Raw genomic sequence first — 25,150 nt, forward strand, 5'->3', positions numbered from 1 at the left:
GAAGTCACACTTCAGATGGAGTTGCAATGGTGTGAAAATGGATATCTATAGACATTTAGAACAGTTAAATGCACACAAAGAGTTTTACAGTGGTTGATATAGGCCTGGGTGGTATATTGAAATTCATAATGCAAAAAAAGCATGCTTGGAAGAAGTTCCAACCCCTCTGGAGCTGTGCTCCTCTGACAGGAGGGAGCATCTCCTTCATGTTTTCTGTCATTGTGGTCAGCTCTGTCAAACATATGGTTTGTGGGCCAATCCTGGGACGCCAGCAGATCCAGTCTGGCCTGTGGGATGACTGTACATTTATTTGAGTCATTGTTGCGTTTTTTGCAGCAGGATTGAAGGAGACATTTCACTGTATTTTACATCAGGATACAAAGCTGAACATTTTCACAGAGTTGAGCTTTTACCAATTTGGAAGATGTTGCATTTTCATGCATGTGTTCTGTTTACTTTCACTAATCATTTGGATTTGTAGATGTTTGTGCATTAATGTGCGGTCATTTCACTGGTCTGACCCCCTCTAGTTTCTCTGTGAACTTGTTTGACACAGCAGGCTTTAAACCAAAAAACTTATTTTTGAACTGTGAGCCATGAATCATAATGGACATTCATTCTTACTCTTAATTTGAATGCACTCTGAGTGGGGAATGTTGAGCGTTTCTAGTCAAAGTTTAATAGCTTCTAAAGACAAGTTAGAAGAGTTAATTGAAAAAACAAATCAATAAAAACAGGAAAACAAAAACATATACCAACCCAACAACAGCTATACCTCTACAACGAGCGTCAGTATCGTAATAACTTGTCATGTGTTCTAAAATTACAGCTTTACAATGACGGCTCTTGCTGTTCACAAGTCCACTTATTGTCTGCTGAGACATGACATGCCAGTCTTCATGAAGGGCGGCCCTCAGGTCATTGAGATTCTGGGCTTCAGAGTTACGAGCCTCTTCACAGTGACTCAGCTGATCAGAGGTTTTCTATGGGATTCAGGTCTGGAGAAAGTCCAGACCTCTCCATTTGAGGTACCCCAGTCTCCAGCAGCCGTTTCCTGATTGATGCCACTTCGATGAACTGGAGCATTGTCGTCCATGAAGATGAAATTAGGCTTGTGTTGTTCATGCAAGGGCACAGTGACATGATTAATGATGTTATTTGGGTCGTATGGGCTCATCGCCGTACCGTTCACACGGTAAATCCTCTCTGGTCCAAGCAAGACTAATAAGACGCCTGTACTGGACGTACTCTTAGAGGACGTCAAACACGCAGACTACACTGATGTAAATGGTTAGGAGTTGAGAGGTATTCATCAGGTTCCACAGAGCTTTATTCACAATGAAGCGGTCATGAGTGTGGGATGTGTTACTTTTCCAGTCTCTCTGTGTCTCTGTTGAACCTGCTGCTGATACTCTGTGATGCTCTAAGCTCAGTGGACACTTTGACACTTGAACATACTGTTTGAAATATTCAACGGCAAGATGCAGTTGATCAATTGTTCGGCGTCGTCTTGGTCTCGTGATGTCAAAATGTGAGCAGAGTGATGAAGAGGACGGTTTAATTACCAGTTTTAATGAACCAAGAAATGTATTAGTCCCTTAATGAATCAAACACCTGTTGTTAACTGTGCCATTAAGCTTTCTTGTCGTGATTCAAGTGATGTGTGTGTTGAGTGTATATTGAGTGGATTTTCTCAGTTTTACACTTAAAATAATGTTGAGTTGTAAAAAGTTAACAGGATCTTCTGTTTTTCATAGCAGGATCAATCATATAGATGCTGGATTCCCAATTACATTTAAAGTGATTAACATAACATAAGTCACTGTTTCCTTCTGAAACATGCCTGAAAAGTATAAAAGTATCCCTGTTTGCATGTAATAAGTCTCTACTGATGGTTGTCCGCTGCACAGACTGTGAGAGATCCCCACGTGACTGTGACACAGATGTGCAGAAAATGGAAAATACAGGCGGAGACAGAGACTGAAAAGAGGGCCAGACAGACGATTTTATGGATTACTGGGGTGAAGTGAACTGAGTGGAGACTGCTGAAGCATTTTGAAAGAGGGAGCCAGCAGTTTGGCTCATTAACTGTGATAAAGAGGCCTATCAGTGATATGCAGCCATTTAATGTGTTACGCTTAAACCCTCACAGTTGTTTCTTTTTGAAACTTTGTGTGAGCTTGTTCCAGTTCTGTTGAATAACTTTCCAGGATATGAGAACATGATGAAGATCTGATGCTGTATTAAGAGTGCAGGGGGGTCAGACTCCAATTGTTTTGTAAGAAGTGACTAACAATTGGAAAAAAGATCCATTAGATGCATGATTCGTTACAACATGATTCTATAAAACCTGGTGACGTTTGAGGTTTTTAGGTTGGACTGGCTTAATTCATGGCTGTGATTCCTCTAAGACAGATTATGGATAAACTTTCTGTGTGGTCATAAAATCCTCCTTGGCACCAGTTTCTGCTGAAATGGACGTTTGTCCGTCTGAGTGCACCCTCAGACTCCAAAACTCTCCCTTGTCTTTCTCGGGGGGTTTCGAAAGCTCGATGCCGGTCGTCCACGGCAGTGGTCGGTGATGTTTCCGGAGGGGTGGGGGATGCCGTGATGCAGATGTTCTCTGCAGGGCGTGCGTGTGTGTGTGTGTGCATGTGCATGTGTGTGTCTGTGCGTGTGTCTGTTCTCATCCAAAAAGTGGTGTCTTTGCGGAGGTGTTGGCGGACACAAACATAGAATGTTTGTTTGCGCTGCTCGCTGACCCCAGCCGATTGTCACCACTGCAGTTACTGCTGGAATGTGACCCTGTGTGTGTTTGTGTGTGAAAGTGACTATGCCTTTGTATCTGCATGTCTCTTTGTTTGTTACAAATGTATTAGGATTCCAAGTTTTCACACAGTTTCAACTTCATTATTCACATTTATTTCTTTGTTTATTCTATTGTCTGCACAGTATGTTGTTCTCAAAAACGATCGAGAAAAAATACAAAATTTGGTTTGTCATTTTGGTCCTGACATTATAAACTCAGTACAAGCAGCCTTTTGTTTTACAGAGTCATAAATATTTTTACACCGTTGGACCTTTGATTAGCAATTATTTCATTGTTCCACTTTGAATTCATGAGGTGGCGTTACAATCTCTCCAAAACGTGTATATTTTCTTCATTCTAACTTCTCGTCTGATGTTCACTAAGTTGATAAAGGTTAGGTTTAGTTGCTTATGTTTGTGTAATAAGCTGTTTGTTTCCACTGTCCTCAGACATGGGACACGATGTGCAGGTGAAGTTGCTGCTGCTGCGAACAACTCCCACTGCATTGTGGGTATTGCCTACAATGCCAGAATAGGAGGTAAGTGACACTTTTTAACATTTTCTGTTTCTTTTTTATTTGCGAATTCCAAATAGCAGCCTGTTTGTAGGGATCTTGACCAGGAAGGATGGAACGGATACAGTTATTGATGTATCGTTGATTGTCTTTAACTTTGGCAGAATTATTGCACCAGATAAAACAAAATGTTAAGTTTCTCGCTCAGCTTCATGAGCTTTTATTAGAAGGTGACGTGGGAACTATTGGGAGACAAGCCTTCATCTGTGCCTGTGTGTGTGTGTGTGTGTGTCAGGTGTGCGCATGCTGGATGGAGATGTGACGGACATGGTGGAGGCCAGGTCTCTGAGCCTCCACCCGCAACACATTGACATCTACAGTGCCAGCTGGGGGCCTGACGACGATGGAAAGACCGTGGATGGACCAGCGTCTCTAGCCAGGCAGGCCTTTGAGAACGGCATCCGCATGGTGGGCACGCACACACGCACACATACACATGCACATGCACGTGCAGGCAAACAGACTCCATTTAAACACATGACAAAGCATTCAATTAGTATTCTTCTGGACGTGCTTTCACCCTGACATGCTCATCTCAAAAACTCTCCGTCTCTCTACCTGTTAAACTCCCCCGGACATTAGAGCGCCGAAGTGTTTCGTTAGCGTATATCCATTTGCATATTCATAGCTCGTTCTGCATAAAGACAAACTGGCACGGTGTTGTTGGCTGGGAGGAGAAATGCTATATCAGAGGTTAAGTGGGGTGAAGTCAATTACTGGTTACATCTCACAAACAAATTCACGCATCAACAAAGGCAGCAGCAGCTCGCCATGTGCCGTTTGGTCAAGCAGATGTATGAGGAGCCGAAACGGACATCCAGGGAGTGCAGGGAGCCAGCGGTGGTGGTCACAGAATTTATAGACCTGCAAATTGTCTCCACTGAAAGCTGCAGGGCTGAAAACAAAAGGCCTGTCACGAAGAAGAGAGAGGGAAAGGGACCGACAGGTGGGGAGCGTGAGGCGTGGAGAATCTGTGTTTCTCCTGACAGGCTGGCCTTTTAAGATGACAGAGGTCAGGGAGGTGGGTGTGTGCGTGTTTCGTGTGTGTGTGAGAGTGTGTATGGGATGCCGAGAGAAGATGGCACGCTGTAGAGGGTAACATGTACTTGTGTGACACCCTGAAGAGACAGTTTATCACAGAGAGCTCAGGTGTGGGAGATTACACTGACAGCTGCAGGAGCACCTGTGTCTGTGAGTTTGATTCAGACCTGGCTTACCTTACACGTGTCCATCGCCCTTTATTTACTTTTCCCCCCCTGCTTTATTTGATGTGAAAGAAAGGGATATTATCCTCTCGAGTGTATTTCTATTCCTGCATTGTCATTCTTTCACAGTTGACATAGTTTGGCGCACTTCTCTTAAGCGTAACTCCTAAAACAGCATCTTGAGAAAATCACAAATGAGAGAGAATTACACAAGTCAATTTAAAAATTAATCTGAACCACAATATCAAAAGATAAAACCCTATCAAGCGTTAATTATCTAATGATCAACAGATTTGATGTTAACTATTAAAACTCTCTTCAGCTTTATGCTCTGTTCTGATCCTTCCTCATCTCCGTCCTGTAGTGTTTCACCTCTCCTGCCGTTCTTTGTCCTCGTTCTTTCTTCTTCAAACTGCTCTTCAAAGCGTTCTCATCAGTCAGCGCTGGTTCATGATCCCCCCCTCATGCAGAGGGGCTTCTCTTGCTTATCGCCGCTTTACAGAAGCCGCCTTTTGAAGAACTCCAGGCCGCCTTTCACTACTGTGTGTGGGTGTGTGAGTGTGTGCTCAGAGTGTCGTTAAAGGTGTGTGTCTGGACCGACAGTGGGAATCACAGTGTCAGTAAATTTGTCAGATATCTTTATCACCGACTCCTGGATGCACCTGACCTTCATAGCATTTAATCACCTCAGTGTGCTGCCACCAAGACGGGCCTTGAGACCAGACCACAGTTTATTCCTTCAAATCTCACGAAAATTTCTGGCTTTTTCCCCACTTGAGAAGACCCAATACATTCATCGAGTTTTTATGTTTGTTTTTAATTTCCTGTTCCTGCCAAAATTGAGATTAGAATATTAACCATCTGCCTACCAGCACATGAAATGAGACTTCTCGAACCGAGAGGTCAGATAGTTGTTCATCTTTATATGAGCCAATAGTACCCGGTCTTAATGACTTCAAGCTCCGAGTTTATCCTCATCGATAAAAGTTATTATTCCTGTGAAAGGTGTGATTTGAGACGAAAACAGAGGAGATAGCAACAGATATGATAGTTCAAAAAGCCGTATTTGAAGGTAAAAGAATCTCATTTTTAGATGTAATATAGTAAAATGTATTTGATAAATGTAATACAGACAAATTAAAAAGCAGAACTACTAAAAAGATTCAAATCCACCGGTTGCAGGAAGTTGCCGTGTGTTGAAAGCATCTCACTTACACTTTTCAACCAATAACCGCAATTGCACAGTTTTTGTCAATTTGACACACTGGCAGATCAAATTGATATGTAGGTTTACATGTATTCATCGAGACTGTCCAATCCAGCCAGTGGATCACTCCCATAATGCTTTGCACTGTGATGTTGACTTGAAACGTGACCAGTTATAATTTTAATTGGACAGAGCCAATCTCATCAGATCTAAGTGTTTACATGATGCAGTTTTTACTGGACCTCTGCTTAATCAGATCAATAATCGTCCACGCAACCTCAGCTTTTGCTGTACGGGAGAAACAGAGGTAATATGATGTAAAAATACTTCAGTTATGTTTTTTCAACAAAAGCATGGCACAAGTTAAATAAATGATTTGTGAGCTAACAGACTTAGAATACAGAAAATACTGAGGACTTCATGGGGCTCCTCAAAATGTTGCTCCTCCTTCTGAGTCTGAGTTTCTATTGGGATTATTTTCATCCATGATCCCTTATTTTCAGATGAAACCACATTAGAAACTTTTCAACTCACAGCTTCCCAAAAGTGATGGTTGACTCAAAGCTGAGGTGGAAACACTGCTTATGAAAATCAGAAATCTTTATATGTGAGGTCTTATTGTAGAGATGTTATATTTTAAATTGACATTTTCTTTCTGTTTGCCTCCAGTAAGTTTCTAGGTTAGTAAATGAACCTGCCTTTGCTGCTCTAGTAATTTGATGGAGGACATAATTTCAATTAACTCAATCCAGTGTGCAAAAAAAAAAAAAGCTCATTCACTCAGCACGACACTGAGCTTTTCAAGAAAAAAACAACACACTGTGTTTTGGCCAGTTCAAACATGATTTCCAAACTTGGATCAACACATCACATCCGATGCCAGGCACAGAGGACTTGGCTCTTGTTGGTTTTCATCTTTTTGAATTGCTTTCTCCATGCAGGATCAGTCTCTCTCACATCCAATGCACATTAAAAGATCATTTGAAATCAAGCCAGACAAAAACCGGCGAGCATGCAGAAGTGAAGCTAATGTGACCTGTGTGGATCCTTCTTTCTGCCAGGGGAGGAAGGGCCGAGGCTCCATCTTTGTCTGGGCTTCGGGGAACGGTGGACGCAGCAGAGACCATTGCTCCTGTGATGGCTACACTAACTCCATCTACACCATCTCCATCTCCAGCACGGCTGAGAGCGGGCGCAAGCCCTGGTACCTGGAAGAGTGCTCATCCACACTGACCACCACCTACAGCAGCGGAGAGAACTATGACAGAAAGATAGTAAGACACCGTGCGTGTGTGTGTGTGTGTGTGTGCTAGTATTATTGTGACAATTCTACTGAATACACACTCAGAGAAGTTTGTTTTCACTTTAATTCTGTGCAATGTTTCTGCAACAGTCATGTCAAAATTACAGTTAAAGCACAAATCTGACAGGATTGTGTTTTCTTCAGTATTGTTGGATCAAGCACGTTTTGAGTAGAAATTGGCCAAAGTATGTGGTATTATTTTTAGTTCTTGTAGTACAGACAATGACAGCGTGGCACTAATGAAGCGTTCATGTGTGTATGCTGGCGGTTTCAGTGTTGCGACCTTGTTTGACTCAAAGCTCTCCTATAATCTGCACAGTGGACAGTTGTCCACTCTGAGCCAGCTTGTCTGGCAGTGTCTTACTACATTCCTCATATTAATGCTGCAGAAGGACACACACACACACTCACACACTTTGGTTGTACCCTTCGGCTTTATACCCATAACCATATAACCCATATAATGCACTATATTATAGACAGGATATAATGATATCTGTCTCACAATTTTAAATACTGTGATTAAAATTAAGAATTTTCATGCTTAATTGCTTGACATTTAAAAAAGTGGAATTATCCCAAATTCCTTAATCTCTACCATGTGCTTCTGGGGGCAAAGGCTTTTTGTCAGTTAGCAACAAACTGATCGGTTGGTTGTTCACTACAAAGATACGGCGTTTCATTGTTGCATGCACTCATTGCTCCAGCTGTCGAACGGTGTTTAACGCCTAATTCCCTCATGCAGTGTAACACTGTAAGGTCATTAGGCCGTTAACGGTTAGCTTGGGCATTATGACTCAGCAGCGCTTTACATTTGAGGGGAAAAAAAAAGTTCAAAGGCATTACATGACGACAACCACGATCTGCTCATCATGACCTGTAAGCTGATACCGCTCCTGTACTGGGATACAGGTGCTGCAGGTGTTTCTGTCAATGTTAAGCTTCATGTTGCTGACAAAAGGGATCAGTCGGCGTCATGATAAGTAATGATCACTTGATCTGCAGTAAACTGAAAGCAAAGCCCTTTTAGTGTAGAGATGGGTTGAGTTATGGCCTGATGAAAATGGATACACGGCAGAAAAAAACACCAATGTTTTCATGCAAACCATCAGAAACTGGCTTTCTTGAATTTTAGTAAGCGCAGGATTCTGTTCATATGGACAAGTAGGTAGATTGCATAGAGAGATCTCAATGTGGCCGAACACTCTGACGTCACACTGAAATTTTCAGTAAAATCGACTGGAACACACTCACACCGTCCCATCTACTCCTTTTCTGTGCCACTCTCACTTCCTTATTAAACCATTTCTGTGTGTGTGTGTGTGTGTGTTGTGTGTGTTAGTCCAGATGAGGTGTCAGTCTGGAAGTTAGCCAAGCTTTTCTTGGCTTACTGACTGTGAAGCTATCTGACAAGTCGGCTGATTAAAGTCCATACAATCAAAGCCAACATACAGCTCTTTAATAACATGTTTTACTGCCTCTTGCTGCTTTTTAAACTGCGCCCTTCGCTTCTCCTCGGGCCCTGAGTTGACTTTTTGCGAACTTGGATGATTTGTTACTTGTGAGTGTGTGTTAGCTGCATCGAGGCACTGTATCAAAGCTGGAATGTGTGTCTAAAACCTCCTGATCCTCGCGCCTTCGGCCTCTGCCCGTCTGTCTCAGTCTCCCTCGCGTCTCGCCGTCACTGTCACTATCGGCTCGGTCGTCCCTTTGATTTATTTAACCATTGACTGATGGCTCACCTATTTCTCTTCTTCTCGCATCCCGTTTGATTTGTGTGCGTTCCTCTGACTCTCCTCTCTCCTCACCCACAGATCACAACAGACCTGAGACACCGGTGTACGGACAGTCACACCGGGACGTCGGCCTCTGCCCCCATGGCTGCTGCCATCATTGCTTTGGCCCTGGAGGCAAAGTAAGAGCCACTTAACTTCATCCCCTCACTTCATCCGCTTGCCCTTCCCTTACCTTTTAATGCTCTCTTGTCCTCAGTGTTCATTGAGCTATTTAGGGAAACACGTGAAGCATTTTCCCCCTCGAGTCATTGTTAGAGGATGTGTTTAACTACCTAGAGAGGCTTTATTTGTATTTAATCCCAGACAGATTTGTGGGGAGATACCTGGAGGATTTGCTTGTCATCGTGGATGACGAGATTATACATAGACTATACTGCAAAAGCGTACACGTTCGCAGATCGGCCGTGTGTTTTTGAGCGCAGCAGGTCAGTGTGAGTGTACTGCTGAGTGGTGGGGAAAACTACATTCTTTTTGGAAGATCTCCTATTGAAGCTGTGTTTATGTAGTTATGTTGAATGAGAAAGTTAAGGTCACTTCGCTAAATTAGAGTCACAATTATGTTCCTGAAAAAGTGCTTTTATGACGGAAACTAGAAAAACAGGGTATTTTAAACACACATCAAAAATACACATTTTATGTTTATTCCCTGTGTTCAGACTGAATAGGTACACAAAAATCAATGAGATGGTACAGAGCAATACAACTAGTAAATCAAAATAATAGATGCAAACTGTTTAAGACTGCAGTGAGAGGAATCTGATTGATGGAGAGATCTGTATCACTCTGCCTGTCATCTCTTTCGATGTCTGCAAATTCTAGATCATGAGCATAATGCCAGTGGATTTTTCTATGGTGGCACATGATGTTAAATCCGTTGTCCATTTCCAAGAAGCTGGATGTACAAGTTACAAAGACACATGCATGAACACTTCTGTGTTGCTTTGTGACAATCTGTGTTGTACCTGGCGCTACACTTTTAGCGCTGCATTGAATTAAGTTGGATCATTTTGTGGTTTGTTATAGTTCAGTATGGTTAGGGGCAGCAAAGACAAAACAAACAATTATTGAAATCGACTTTTCTCGTGCATGCGGTCATTCAGAGTGCAGCTGCTGTATAGAAGAAATGTCACACTCAGGGTCGTATTGTTGCACTGAATATCAGCAAGGCTGTAATTAACCACAACTGAGTCACAACCATGCTGACATTCAGTACAACAACACGACCTCTGGTGTTCATACGACATCCTCTATACTGCTAGGGCTGCGGCGGTCTTCAACTGATCCCAGCTGACTGTCGGGAATAAACATTAAATTCAAAATGGTTATTCAAAATTTGATAGATGTTGATGTGTGCTTGTTTATTCTGACTAAACTGAAACTAATTTTGATGATGAACTTGTCAGCTCGGAGGATTTCGTCTCTTAGATATGGTGATCTGTGATGAGAGAGCTCTCAAACCGTTACAGGATTAGACTCTATTGAAAGTAGCAGTACACATCCATACTGTAATCTGTCTCATGCCAAACAGCCACTTGCAACTCATGAATGCGCTGGCACCGACGTTATGAGTGTGTTGTGTTGAGATCTTGAAGTTTTTCTGAGTCTCTCTTTTGCTGTGACCTGCTTTCCTGTGTAATGGTTTAGCCTTCAGCCTTTTTATGACTGTTTAAAATCAGATGATCACATGTCTTCATGTCGCTAAAGGGAAACAGGAAAAGATATTTAGTTCTTTGGTACAGGACGTTCTGTCTCAGCCATCAATAAATCCGAAGGCCATATGCAATGATTCGATACACAATGAAAATGAATGAAAACAGTTTTTCCACATAAGGCCTTTCAAACAGGAATATGCTAGCTATTAACAAACTTAAAAAACTGTAACACATGACAGATGGCCACCCTCATTCAGCAATATATCCTTGTTATTTGTAGAATGTATTAAAAGTAACAAAATTGTGCAAGGGCAGAACTCGTATTGATAACCAAAGCAATATTCTAAACGTTGGTACAAAGCCCCAGGTTTACTTGATTTCAAGACGTCTTGAAGCAGAAGAATGTTTTGACATGCCTAAAACCATTCCGATGAAAAGAGCTTGTGCAACACTGACTGATATTATTCTATTGAACATTTCTGTTTGCATAGAAATGAATGGATAGATGTGTGTGCTGTTTTTCATTCCATAATTCAGCCCATTTAATCTCAGAAATCTGACATTCGTTCCTTTAAAAAAACATTTTTTTCAGTCCTGTTGAAACGTACCAGAATGTTTTATCCTGTCCTCACACTTTCAGCATTGAGATTTTTGTGCATGAGGCCCAGCAGAAGCGGACCTGTCACACTTTGAAACCCATTGAGAAGCTTCATTTTCATGAATTGGAAACGGTGCGGCGAAGGTGCAGAGACTCTGAATCATCGCATGTTGAGCAGCTCAGTTAGCCGAGGTCACTTTGTTTAACCTGGATAATCCAATCCAAATCCTCCCTCTAGAAAATATTCTCAGTTTCCAGGCAGTGCTGCGGCTCATAAGCCTGTTTCCTCAACAAGATTATCACACACTGGTTCTTGCTCACCTGCTTTCTTCAGCCGGCTCCAAGTTTCTGTCTGTTTGTACTTTCTGCCTCAAACACTGTTAACATTGTGTTTTTAACTCCCCTGGGTCAAGTGTTTTTTCTTTTCTTTTTTTTTAATTTCCCTTCTTTGCATGCATGCACATGCAGTCAAAGAGACGACAGTATGATAGATGGAAAAGAAAACTGTTTGGATAAACTGTGCACTCGACTGATTGCATCTTCTTTTAACCGCAGAACGAGGGCCAGTGGGCTCTGTGATAAACATGTAAAGATGCCATTATGGGAGACTTTGCTAAAGCGCCCATTGTGAACCGTTTTTCTTCTTGGTTTGACACCGGTTTGGAATATCTTACTACAGAAAGTTCTCTGAAGGTTTTGCCAAATTTAAGTGGCAACCTTTTTGGGCTTCGGGGACTTTAATGTCTTTACTCTTTCCTTGTGTTCTTGGAAGTGAAGAAATGGAAAAGTGAGTGAAGACATAGACACAAAACGTCGGGGAGGAAATTAGGAGGGATGAAGCAGAAATGAGCACAAACTGCTCTCCACATGAAAGACGTATAACAAAATCTCCTGGGAAATTTTAGGAAATCAATAAGCAGGCTTGAAACTTAAATAAGCGAAAATGTAACTTTTTATTCTCAAATTTTCTGCTTTAACTTTCAATCCAGTGAGGAAAACTCTGCAAAACGAAAATATTGATGGATACCCAACGTCATTCAGTGATTTTTCTAAACTGAGGGAAATTGTCGATGAAATGTCTTGCTGCCACTTTTCCTTCCTGTCTTTGCTCTTTGCATTCTCCCCTTAGATTTTTCTAGTGTGTTTTCGTCTGTAATTATAGTTGAGAAAAGTACCAACAAAGCCTATATCTTCTTTTGATTCGGTGCTGGTTCCCCTGAATGTGAGCTACTCCATTAATTAGTATTGGCTTGTTTATGAGAAGGCGGTCATGGCCTAGATAACTGTGCCAAAGTCACTTTTAATTAATGACCATTAAACATTTATGGAACCATAATTACACAGTGGCAGCTAAGCCTATTAATATTGATCTGACCACTAATTATTCTGACTTTTCACAGTAGTTATCTGTGCTGCCTTCTTTAATCGTTTTCTACTTGATTCTGTGTTTTCAACTATTGATAATCTCTATTTTTGATTCTTGATCACATTTCGCAAGGTGCTATATTCAGGGTGTCATGAGGATGGAATTGGTTTTTCTAAAGTGAAAAAAATATATATATTTTTAAATATCTTAATTGTTCACATCATGCTAATGTAAGGCTAAAAATATAAAGCAGCAAATTAAAGAAAGAATGACTGATGTATTTATTTTCAGCTTGACGTACTTTAAGAACAGGAGAAAAACTCCAATACAGACTTTAAGTTGAGAAATAGGTCTGCACGATCCACTGCAAATTTGTTGTCACTGCAATGTAAACATTTGTTGTTTACTGATCGCAGAAGAGCGAGCCAATGAATAAAAAGCGATAAATGTTGTTTCCATGCACAATGCATGTCCGTGTGTTTGGCACCTCAGTGGGAGCCCCACTGGCCTACATCGTGTTGACAACAGGTTGTATTTCACTGCATTATTTCAACGTTACATCATAGCTGGTGGCAGCAGGCCAGAAGTGACATGCACCAGAGCACAACAATTAAAGAAAAATCACACAAAGACTGTTAACCGCAGACATGCATGTGATGTGGGAAAAACAAAGCAACAATTGCAATGTGGTTGCATCAGGTTAAAATTTGTGTACACGAAGGGAAAGAGAACACTGTAAATTAGAATTACAAATCCCAAAGAATAAATGAATCACCGCCAGGTGTTTGTTTATTTATCTGGCATCAGGTCATGATCATAACACTTGACAATAATATTGAAAATCACATATTTCACTCATGTCATGCTGCTCTATTCAGAACTAATACATATCTAAAAACTAATGAGCATATTAAAATCTGAAGCAACGTGAACACAGTTTTGCTTCTACATCCAAGTGTCTTTATTTGTATGAATCCATCACTAAAAATGTCCAGTGAATTACATTGTGCACCTGCAGACGTGTCCACGAGAAAAGATCTGCTCAGGTCTGAAATGACAACGAGCATAAAGGGAGAAATGCAAATGTTGCCTCAGCTGTAATGAGTTAGGCTGATTTCTGTCCCTCAAAACGAAATGGCTGTTATAAAAGAAGTAACTGATGCACAACCTTGAATGTATCTGAAACTTTCACCCTTCATGTTCAGCCTCGAACTCAACCTCAGATCTGAAATGTCAAACCCTCTATCTTCACGTCTAACCTTCAGCATACCTACAGTATCTCATTTTCATTGTGTTTAGAATGTTTTGTCTTTGTTTCAACCATAAATACTCAACATGGTTAAAATACTGAAGATTACTCAGATTATTTTGATGGTTTCTCCAAACTCCAGACAAATGTTCCTCGTTTCTGATAAAAGATGAAGGCCAGCGGAGCTTCTGTTAATCCAGTTTGGAAATCAATATCTTCAAAAGTTGAGGCTTCATGTGGAATGTTTGATGGACTAATCTGAATGTGATCCTGAATGAGGGAAAAAAAAAACCCCTCAAAGTCAAGTCCTTCTTCTCAGCTGTGCTTTAGATCTCTCCCGCATGGACCACTCCCAGGCTGACTGGGTTTTTTTTTTTCCATCCTTATAGGAGTATTAACCCGCTGTTATAGATGAAACTGCTTGAACATTACAGAATAAAGAGCATGTGTGAAAGCAGCTCTTGGTTATAACCTGAAAGCCAGCAGCAAGATGTGTGACGGAGTGACGTGGCCCAGATGTTCAGGATTTTAAACGTTTTCCAGTGTTTTTCCTCCTTCTTCTTCTTCTTCTTTGGTTTAATAGATCACAGAACACTGTGAAGGAACCTGCTCTTACGCAACTTTTCAAGAGGCCAAGCTGTTGCTCTCCTCTGCCGCTACATCACCTCTGCTTCTTATTGACTCCTAAAGCTCAACATGTTGGGTTGGAACCCCAAAATATTAATTGTAGGTCAAAAAACTTGGAAGTGTTGCGAATTGTAAAGGTCTCAACAGGCGAGGGGACGGCGAGAGCATCTGGGCAGCATATGAGATGGAAAGGGAATCCCAGGAAACTTGGTGACCCACTTCTTCCTGGTTTTTCCTTTAATGTGGCATTTGGACATCAAAGCAGTTGAGACACATGGCTGCCATCTCATAATGGCTCTCACGTAAGATCTGAGAAACCTGGGACGGACCTACAAGCGTCTCGAGCCCACACTCCATGCCCCGTCTAGTTTTCTCTCTCGGTAATCTTCCAACTAACCGAATGTGATCCTGTTTTCTTTACCTTCTTTGAAATGTAATCGTCTTCTTAAGTGTACTTTTACAAAAGGAATTACACTGAACAAAACTATAAACACAAAACTTTTATTTTTTGCTCAAATTTTTCATGAGCTGAACTCAAAGATCTCAGACCTTTTCTGTCAGTGAGCACATCTCCTTTGCCGAGACGATCCGTCCGCCTCGCAGGTGAATCATATCAAGGTGCTGATTAGACAGCATCGTTAATGCGGGGGTGTTTTTACATCACTTTCTGTAAACATCAATGCCAAAAAGGTTGAGGGCAAGTGTAAAATGTAAATAAATACAGGACAAAATGAGGATTTCATGAGACACACAAGCTTTTTATGAATCCGTTGCATCTTCTGAACAGCGTTTCATTCTCAGTTAGGGGGCCCTCAACAATAATTATATATTATCTTATCACATTGCAATGACTAACACGTATGTGTGTATGTGTGCTTTCTTTTGCCAGTCCTCTTCTAACATGGAGAGATGTTCAACACATCATTGTAAAGACTTCCAGAGCCGGACATCTCAGCGCTCCTGACTGGAAGACCAATGCTGCTGGATACAATGGTATGCACGCTCGCTCACTCGCTCGCTCACACACACACACGCACGCTGCTGGAGATGTGGATAATCTCTGAAAGCGTAAAAGAAGAACGGCTCCTGTGAAGAGCTGCAGAATAGTGGTGATATTCTGACTTTTCAGCAAGAATATCCCCGATTCAAGTCTTTCTGTGTGGCGTTTACATGTGCTCCATACTATACTCCAGTCTGCGTTTGCCTTTTCATAGACTGGCAGCATATCTCCAGCCACATGTGACGCTAAGTTGTATAAAGTGGAATAGAATACAGATGTTCCTGTGGCTGCCTTAAAGTGAATTGATGTCTTCTGAAGAAGTAAATGAGCAGATTGTTTTATTTCAGACCTTCTAGAACGGAATGGTTCCGCATAAGTTTTATAAATGAAGATTGGCATAGAACAATTCATTTAAAGTCTTTGAAATATGATTTGTTTATTGTTGCTATTGGTGCATTTCACTGTTATGATGGTGGTAGTATGTTTGAAAATGTTCCTGATCCTCCCATTAGCGCAAAGTCTTTGTTTTCACTTTCAGATCAGTGTAAATTTAAGAAATCATGGTGGGTATTTTTTTGTGCACAGATAGCTTCAACACATAAGCAGCTCTTGCACTCACTCAGATTACGGCAACACAGTGGGATGAAGTGGATGTGACAGACAGGACAAGTTGCAGAGACGTTAACATGCAGTACAGTTTGTGGTTATTCAGTCTCCGCCGATCAGAAAAGGTGCCGAACAGTTTCCAAAAATGTTTCGTTTCTGCTCACTTAACTACCGTGCCGCCAGCTGCCATCTGTCAGGGTCCATGTGGTGGGTGCTGTTTTGTAACTTTGAGTGCACGTATAGAGCGTGCGTGTGTGAGTGTCTGTTTGTGCTGGAAAGTAACCAAGAAAGGGAGAGTGAAGGGTCAGCCAGGCTGCAGGCCCAGTGTGCCTGGAGATTTTCCAAGTGACAGAACGAGGGAGGGGGTGTCGGGGAAATATGAAAGGCATTTATTTTTGAGTATCTGTACACACTAGATGGAAGTTTCCAAACTTTATAATTTCCTTTTTTTTTTAAAAAAAACTTATACCGAATTCATTGTGTTTATTCTACATGTTCAGAATATTTTTTATAGCACCAGGGGTTTTCAGTTTGCCCACTCACTTTATTTAATATGTGTAGTTAAAAATGTTTTACTTTTCCAGAAATGTGAAACTGTCCAGCGAGGAAGCAAACCTGCCAAAGATTTTCAGTTATGCTTAATTTAACTTCTGCACAAGTAATAAAAGAAAACTGAATCTCGTAGAAGATTTTAATCAAAGAACAAACTCAAACCCTAACTTTCTGCGGATGTGTGACATACAATTATAATAGTCTTTTTTATTCATATCTACATTTTTATTACACTGTGCTGTATTTATCACCTAACTCTGTGTCATATTTTTCTTTCTTTCTGTCTCACTCACAAAACTTGCCGATGCCCGTATGCCCTTTTTCCTTTTGCCATGTTTATTTTCTAGTTTGCCTTCCAGATTTTATTAATAATGTAAAGTGCTTCTTCTGAATCGGAAAGCACTTTAGGAGAGTGCTTTATAAATAAAGTTTGTCATCATTGTTATTATAGTTGTGCACAACAATTGAGTCAGGTTGCGGTTTGATCAGCTTGGGCTTCTCGCTGTTTCCTGCAGTCAGCCATCTGTACGGTTTCGGTCTGATGGACGCTGAGGCGATGGTCAAGGAGGCCGAGAGGTGGAAACCAGTCCCGGCTCAGCATGTCTGCGTGGAGAGTGCAGACCGACAGATCAGGTAGAAAGACGACCACCCGACAAAAAGTCCAAATCTCATCAAGTATATTTGACTGATTTCAGGTCAAAGAAATCATCACACTCCAGATCAAATATAATCAACTAACAATGGCATTTTCACACATATGCTGTCCAGAAACACAGAAATGCATCTACAACCTGTTAGAATCGCTGTTTTCTAAGACCTTCTTCACACTTTAGAGCCAAAGAGGGGAAAAAGGGTTTGGATTTTACTGCAGTTTGTTTTCACTTACACCGGCAACGTTGGACCAAAACATGTAAACAAAAGACATTTTGGACAGCTGTTGTGAGAAACTTTAATAGCCTCCACAACAATGCTGCGGCTGTGTGGGATTACTGCGGTGATATTTTTACCAGCCGAGAACTCACAAAGAGCTTTTGAAATGTGTAATGGAGTCAAATGAGCTGCAGGAATTCTTCTTTTGCTTGGGTCTGTGAATAAGATGTGTGGCGAGGAGACAGATGCTCTGTTTCACCATTTTCAATCACTTTACCTGTGTGCTCCGTTCACAAATCAGCCAAATCATCAATGAAATAGTTTGGAAGCAGGAAATTCTTCTTGTAAAGACATGATCCTGATCTCCTTTGCACCGAGACTCTGCCTGTGCATCCTTAGAGCTCCCATGTGACGATGTGTCAGTGAACAATGGCCGCCTATGGAAATGATGACAGATGTTTATTCTCTTTTTTTGGACCACTTTTGATGAACACTGAGCACAGCACACTTGGGGAAATCTCAGAGCTGCAGTTTTGGGGACAGTGTGTTTCACCTAGCTGTCAAATCTGAAAATGATCAGACTGACTGGAATCATTTTGGTTCTCCATTTCCCTTGCTTTTAACACATTCAGGGATAATATTCACTCTCTTCCCTCTAACCGATGCCAAAGAGACCCACCTGCCCATCCATCCTCTGTAGCTCTTTATCCAACTTTAGGCTGCTGGAGCTGACCTCAGCTGACCGAGTGGAAGCAGGGTACAAACTCTGCAGGTTTTTCGTTATAAGGAAAACACAGAGAGACACACACACACACACACACACACACACACACACACACACACACACATTCTTACAAATAGGTAATCCAGACCCACTGATCAGAGACGTGTTGGTGGAGAGTGGGAGGAAACCAGAGTACATGAAGAAAACATCCAGACTCCATCCAGAAAGCCTCTCCAGCCCAACCCGGAGTTAACAAAGCATCCATGCAATGTCGGTGCTCAGCACCAAATCATTATCCAGATAATAACAGATTTCAATCAGTTGCCCTGTCAGGGGCCTCAATGTTGTGGCATATTGCCTTGTATGTTGCAGCTTTGTTTTAATTTGGATTAAAGGTGCCAAAGCCAAAGCACGCAGACTGGTATGTTTACATAAAGTCCCTCTAACAGATTACTTCTTCTGTGGTCGAGAGTTTAATGCGAGGAGCACAAAAAAAATTCATCCCATGTTCCAGGAAGTCATATTGTAGTCATGCACTTATGCCATAAAGTGAGATAAAACTATGTATTGTTGATATCTGATTGATATACATTCAGTAGAGTTTGTCTTCTCCTCACCTTTTTTGGAAAAATGATTCACGGACTGTACAGGATGGGGACAGGGCCATATTTGGCCCTCAGGCCTCCAGTTGGCCATCACTGTTGTAGTTCAACAGACAAAATAATTGTAGTAGCCTGTATCTTTGACATTGTTTGCTGTTTTCTGTTTGAAGTAAAAGTTTAACCTGGGCTGCACTTTGAATAGGGAACAGTTTGGTTTTTGTGTGCCTCTCTGTAAACCCTTGCCCCCCTCTCCCTCTCTCTCTCCCTCTCTCCCTCTCTCTCTCTCCCTCACTCCAACTGTCTTTTACTTTGCTTTCTTTCTTTATTTTTTTCAATCTCTGGTGTTTTGCATTGGCATGTGTTTGAAAGTGTGATTGTGCAAGCTGTACCTTGATAGGGGCCAAGCATTAGTTCTGGCAGGGTGGTTCTCACATAAGACCTTTACTATGCACGCTCACACACTCTCTCTCTCTCTCTCTCACACACACACACACACACACACACACACACACACACACACACACACAAACACACATGGACACACACTCACTTACACAAAGCAAGCCAGGGCTTCACAGCTTGTTATTCTTGATGCAGCTGGAAGCCTGAGCACAGCTCTGTTTTAGGCTGGCTGGCTGAACCCGGGCCCTGGACTGGTTTGCTTTCAGTTGAAGGCTCAGCGGCCAGCGACTGCAGCATTATCAGTGTCATTCTGTCTGTTCTGCTCCAGTGCACAAGTCAGACCATATGAGGCTTATGTAAAGTCCAGCTTGTGTCAGAGGCAGTCATACTCAGAATTCTGCGCTCATGTATTATGTGTTGGCTAATGGAGAAATACACACTGGTACGAAACTAGTGAAAGCAACAGTGTAATTTTGGCTTTTTCTCTGTTTATGAGTAGCATTAGAGGAATGTTAGTTAACTTCGTTGGGCGGATTTATGGTTCCATTTATGTTTTTGCTTTTGTAAGAAAATGAAATTCAGTCTGAAAATACTGTCGTGACCAAAAATTGTCAGTCTTTTCTATCTAATGTCAGAGTGACCTTGTTATGAATGTCATGGATTTTCAAGACGTGCAGAACAAGCATGCAAAAGAGTAGAATTATAGTGATTTGTTATTAAAGCAAGTGGATGCAGACAGTTTTCACAATGCAGTGCATTTAAACTCTATGTACATGGGTTTCGTGTGGACCTTGCTTCATAAGTGCAGTCGTCACCTCTCGCGGTGTTTCCACACACCCTCTGGCTGGCCCCTCTCACTGCGTTCGGTAATGTCTGTCTGCAGTCGATCTCCACTCCCCACTTGGAGTACGCACTGGGAAAACAGCGTGATCTGTGTGCAATCAGGCTGCTGCTAATCAGCTGTGCATCTGCCCCTGCCGGGTCCCCTGCGTATGTTCAGCTATCTGCGCAGTGTCATAGAGAAGCCGGGGCTGTTATATCAGCTCCAGACTCCCCAGACGTTCACGCTGACCGCTTTCCAAACAGTCATGGACAGAGACAATCAGAGTTTTCTCTTTGTTATTCATTCCATCAAGTCAGCTTGAGCTCACTTTGTTTTGTCTTTCTGTTCTCAGTAAGTTTAGGATAAGGTGAGATACCTTTTATTAGTCAGACCCTGGGGAAATCTGCAGTGTTACAGCAGCAAAGAAAAGGTACAGTAGATAAAGTAAAGTACTCAATGGAAAATTATACCAGATTTAAAAAAAAAACCCGGATACATCTGATTGATACAGTTACATCCAGTGGTGTGCAAAACCTCTGGGCTGGTTTTGGAAGCTTCGTAAGTGCTTTCAAAATAACACGGTTGCAAATTGCAAAGTGAACTATCAGGAAATAAGTCTGAGTTTGGTCTGATCACCCTGTGTCTTTCATGTAGCGTTATTTATTCTCAGCTCACTTGCACACAGTTTTTAAGGAACCTGTAGAAAGGGTGCTTTAAGATATTTTTGAGAACTCGTTTTAGATCCTGTGGATCTGTGGGGGCCACACCATCACTTCCAAGACCCCGTTTTGTTACACTGAAGGGAGTGTTAGTGTCTGTATTTCTTGCTCAGCCAATAAGATCGTGCTGGAAAAGGCAGTTTCAAGAGAAATGTTACTATGGATCGTTTTTCTGTTTCTGGAAATATTTGCCAAGTTTCATTTCGATTAAAATTCCTGTTTAATCTAAATTATGTTGTTGTTGTGACTTGAATTCAGTGCTGTAATTAATTAGAAAAAATTGTAATTTATAGACCAGTCACTCTAATTCAAACGTTTCAATGTGGAAATCATTGGCTTCATTCTTACTGCCAATTTCAACATTTTGCAGAACAAAATTATATTCAGCAGCAATTATTAACAGCTGACCTTAAATGACACGGCCTAAATGGCAATGGAGAACATCTCAGTCATTAAATAAGTCGCTGTGTTGCTCTTCGTTCCAATATATTGTTGAGCCAAATGTGAAGAACTTGCGGAGACGTGTGAAGGAAAACAGTTTCCATCAGCTAATAATTGCTCTCATGAATTTTACTCACAAAGATAAACATTTGTGCTCCATCACTTAGTAACGAAAAGTCACGGACATGACTGCGACCCAGATGTATGGGAAAGCTGTGAAAAAAATTTCTGCTACAGAATCAAACACAAGTCACTGATAGTACTGGTCATTTTATTTCAACTCTCCACTGTACAGAATATTTAAAAAAAAAGTGTCACAGTGACCTTTTTCCTGCTTTTATGTAATACACCAACTCTGCTGTAGTTTCCAGTGCACACACCCAGAATGCAATCAAGTTGTCTCTTTGGTTCTTGCGCTTCACATGTGACTGCTGTGACTTCTTTTCTCCAAAGTCTTGTGTCTGCAAGAAAGCCTTCATGATCCTTTTTTTTATGGGCTACTTCACTTTTAGGTGTTGAGTTGCAGTTCCTTCCATCTGCTTTATCCAGCTTAGAATTGGGGCGGGCAGCTGATGCCAGTCGACTGTGGCAGACGGCAGGTTACACCCCGGACAGTTCAGCAGTTACAACACAGAGAGACAGACAGTCAAGTCTGTGGGCGGCTGAGAGTCGCTGAAACCCGTCTATGCATAGGAAGAACATGCAAACTCCACACAGAAAGAAAATGATACTGACATCCAACCTGAGATATTCTCACTGCGAGGTGGGAGTACTAAAAAGATCAACAAAATCTAATTAAAAAAAAATGAAAATTGATAGATTGATGGCGCCTGTTGAGTCTGCACCAAATAGATACAGCTTGTTAAGCAATCGCAGGAACAACAAAACTGATTTTGTAGACTTTTTTTTTGTTTTTTTTATATCTGGAGACAGAAATTCTTCCTTGTTGAGGTAATAAGCTGTGAACTCGCCATGGAGCAACTGCAAATGTTTTTAGTTTGAGGTTTTCGTTTTCATTCTAACGACGTTTGCTTCAATCACAACGCTGGAAAAAAATTCATTCAATATATGGTTCTATCTTAAAGTGACAGTTTAAGTAGAGCAGGTGCTGATGGTTCTTCTTACGTCCTCCACGGTTTGCTTCAAAATCCAGCTTGTCATCAGCGAACCACTAATTGTAATACTTGGACACAACTACATGCACTTCAGTAATCCTATGATTGCTGGTTTCAGCCCATTATGGGATTCCTGTCTGAATATTTACGTGTGTGATGACCTCAGTCTCAGATTTCTGTTTTTTTTTAAAACCATCTGGGCTTGTCTTGTTGGGAGTAGTGACTCCTACAGTCTGTTGGCAGTGTTCAGTGTTTTCATCTAACATGAAATTTGTCTCTGCTTCACTCAGAAGCAGCTTTTTGTCGAGTTTCTCCAACTGCACGTCATGTTTGCCGTGTTCCTTTTTTTCCTTTACACTTAGACACGCACAAACACATCAGCATTTGGTGAGGAATGATACTCCTTGCTACTGCGATTAACTGCCATGATCTGCATTTTGATGTTTACATGATCACTTGAATAATCTATTGACTCCGGGTATTGAATAATTATATTTCTGTATACATGTAAACACACTCAGTGACAGTCACCAGGTGTGAGAGAGCTCATACTCAGTGGTCTTAACTTCTGATGAAAGTTACTGTATACCTTGGTCCACCGGACGATATTCGTGTTGACATTTCAGATCCTTGCTTTTTCAAGAGATCGATTGAGAAATTAAAAATCTAATTAAGATGTTTGGTTTACATCAGTCAAATTAGATGCAGGTTGTGATTGCTTTAAGGAGTGTTGTGTGTCCAGCCTCACCAGACTACAGGCACAGTCACGGTTCATGCAGGGTTGACGATCACCAGATGAGTCCAGTGTCATGAAGATGACGACCGCTTTAAACTTTAACCCACTATCTGGTTTCAGCTTGTCGGTGAGACCTTGAAATGGCAACATGACCTGTCCCTCTTATCAAACCAATCCACTTTGCAGTTTTTACTCACATTCGTATATTTACTATCGTCAATTTGATGATGCATTCATTTGCCGCAGCTTTCTTCTATTGTTTTACAGCTACATCTTATCAGCAAAGTATTTCTTGCATTTTACCCATGTCAGAGGGTGTTTGTTTACTTTTTTTTTGAATTATAAGTTCAAACACCATTTTTCACTCCAATCAGTTGCTTCACAAATAATTATCAGTTCACAGTTGACGCTATAGTTTAGTAGCAAAACAACATTATAGAAAGAAGTTCTTTATATCTTTGGACACAAACCTCAACCAATGTAGAAGATTTATTTTTTGGATTTTATAATTGAATTTTATTCTTTTGTTTGGAGGTTTAAAAGCTGCAAGTGAATTGACCATTTGAGATAAAAAAAAAAAAAAAGTGGTTTGTCCCGACTCAATGTGATTAACAACAACAAAGGCAAATATATTCATGCTTTCTGAAAATCAAACAATCATTTGATCAATGGACAGTCATAAAGGTATTGGTGTGTGATATTTATCAAAGTGATGAGCAGCTCATCTTTAAGGTGCCGGGCAGTAAATATAAGCCATGGTTAAGCAGTTTCGTATTTTTCCTCATGTTTATGCTGTTCTCTGATCTCCGCTCTGTCCTGCAGGACCATCCGTCCAGAGCACGTAGTTCGCTCGGTGTACAAGGCAACAGGATGCACCGACAACCCCAATCACCATGTGATTTACCTGGAGCACGTGGTCGTACGGATCACCATTACTCACCCTCGCCGCGGGGACCTTTCAATCAACCTCACATCTCCCTCAGGGACCAAGTCTCAGCTGCTCGCCAACAGGTATAGATCTGAGGGAGGATTTCAGTGAATATCTCAGAGCTGAATGCTTTATTTGTTGACCGTTGACATTTTCACAATTGGCTACGCAGAGACTGACTCTGTGGTTCCGATGAGCTTTAAATGTAAATGAATGTTTAAATGGAGACCTGCCTTTCTCCGTCCATTCATCAACCAGCTATTTCATTTTTCTGACAGGTTATCATTGCTTTATCTTACGTGTCTCTGTTTATGTGTGTGTGTGTGTGTTTTATTGATGCACAGGTTGTTTGATCACTCCATGGAGGGTTTTAAGAACTGGGAGTTTATGACCACCCATTGCTGGGGGGAGAAGGCAGCGGGCGACTGGGTCCTAGAGATCTACGACTCACCTTCTCAGCTCCGCAGTCAGAAAGTTCCTGGTAGGAAAATCAATTATTTGTGCTCCCACACACACACACACGCACTCTCACACACGTTGTGTTGTGACCTCATCTGCAATTACCCTCTAATTTCGGGTCTTAAATGGATCTCTGTCTGTGTCAGACTAGTTTTGAACACGTTCTGTTTTCTCAGGGAAGTTGAAGGAGTGGTCGCTGGTGCTTTACGGCACGTCTGTCCACCCGTACTCGCCTCCGCACAAAGATTCTCGTGAAGTTGACCCTGTGGCGCCTATTGATGAGGAGTTCACTGAGGAGTACAACGGTGAGTGATGAATTCAGGCGGGCAGGTTAGGTACAGTATCAACATTAAGAAGGAAGACCACAAGCTTTTATTTTGTTTTTTTAGCTCTGCCACTGTAGCTGTATACATATGATATATGGTTTACTGGTACTATTAATAGTTGTGTTTATTGAAAGTGACAATTTCAGACTGCAAAGGCTACAGTCCTTAAGAGTTTTGCAGCTGAAGTGTGTTTGCTGTTTTTGTCTCCAGGCCCCTGTGACCCCGAGTGCAATGAGAATGGCTGCGAGGGTCCCGGACCGCACCACTGCATCAACTGCCTTCACTACTTCCTCAAGTTTAAAAACAACACCAGGTCAGACTGCTCCACTTCACAGCGTCATCTTCATTAATGTCGCTTGTGTTCTTTGTGTCCTGCTGAGTTTGTGTTCAGAGCTACAGATCAAATGGAGTCTGACTTGTAAATGTTGAGATTTTACCCAGGATGCCTCAGGTGTGCATGT

The 25,150-nt window shown here is 41.5% G+C and overlaps 1 protein-coding gene across 4 annotated transcripts in view; it reads left to right on the forward strand.

Moving 5' to 3' along the window:
* pcsk5b (proprotein convertase subtilisin/kexin type 5b) overlaps positions 1 to 25,150 on the forward strand; it is a 77,816-nt gene that overhangs the window by 19,953 nt on the left and 32,713 nt on the right. For 3 of the 4 annotated variants that reach the window (XM_030104624.1, XM_030104626.1, XM_030104627.1), the window contains exons 6-15: positions 3,259 to 3,347; positions 3,619 to 3,791; positions 6,857 to 7,069; positions 8,913 to 9,013; positions 15,276 to 15,379; positions 17,060 to 17,177; positions 23,799 to 23,987; positions 24,249 to 24,385; positions 24,540 to 24,668; positions 24,900 to 25,002. In XM_030104624.1, coding sequence (XP_029960484.1) covers positions 3,259 to 3,347; positions 3,619 to 3,791; positions 6,857 to 7,069; positions 8,913 to 9,013; positions 15,276 to 15,379; positions 17,060 to 17,177; positions 23,799 to 23,987; positions 24,249 to 24,385; positions 24,540 to 24,668; positions 24,900 to 25,002 — 1,356 coding nt within the window. Of the gene's footprint in view, positions 1 to 3,258; positions 3,348 to 3,618; positions 3,792 to 6,856; positions 7,070 to 8,912; positions 9,014 to 15,275; positions 15,380 to 17,059; positions 17,178 to 22,227; positions 22,231 to 23,798; positions 23,988 to 24,248; positions 24,386 to 24,539; positions 24,669 to 24,899; positions 25,003 to 25,150 lie in introns of all 4 variants that reach the window. The other variant, XM_030104625.1, reaches the window with a different exon arrangement.

Source organism: Salarias fasciatus, chromosome 12 (genome assembly GCF_902148845.1).
Source record: "Salarias fasciatus chromosome 12, fSalaFa1.1, whole genome shotgun sequence".
Lineage (NCBI taxonomy): Eukaryota > Metazoa > Chordata > Actinopteri > Blenniiformes > Blenniidae > Salarias > Salarias fasciatus.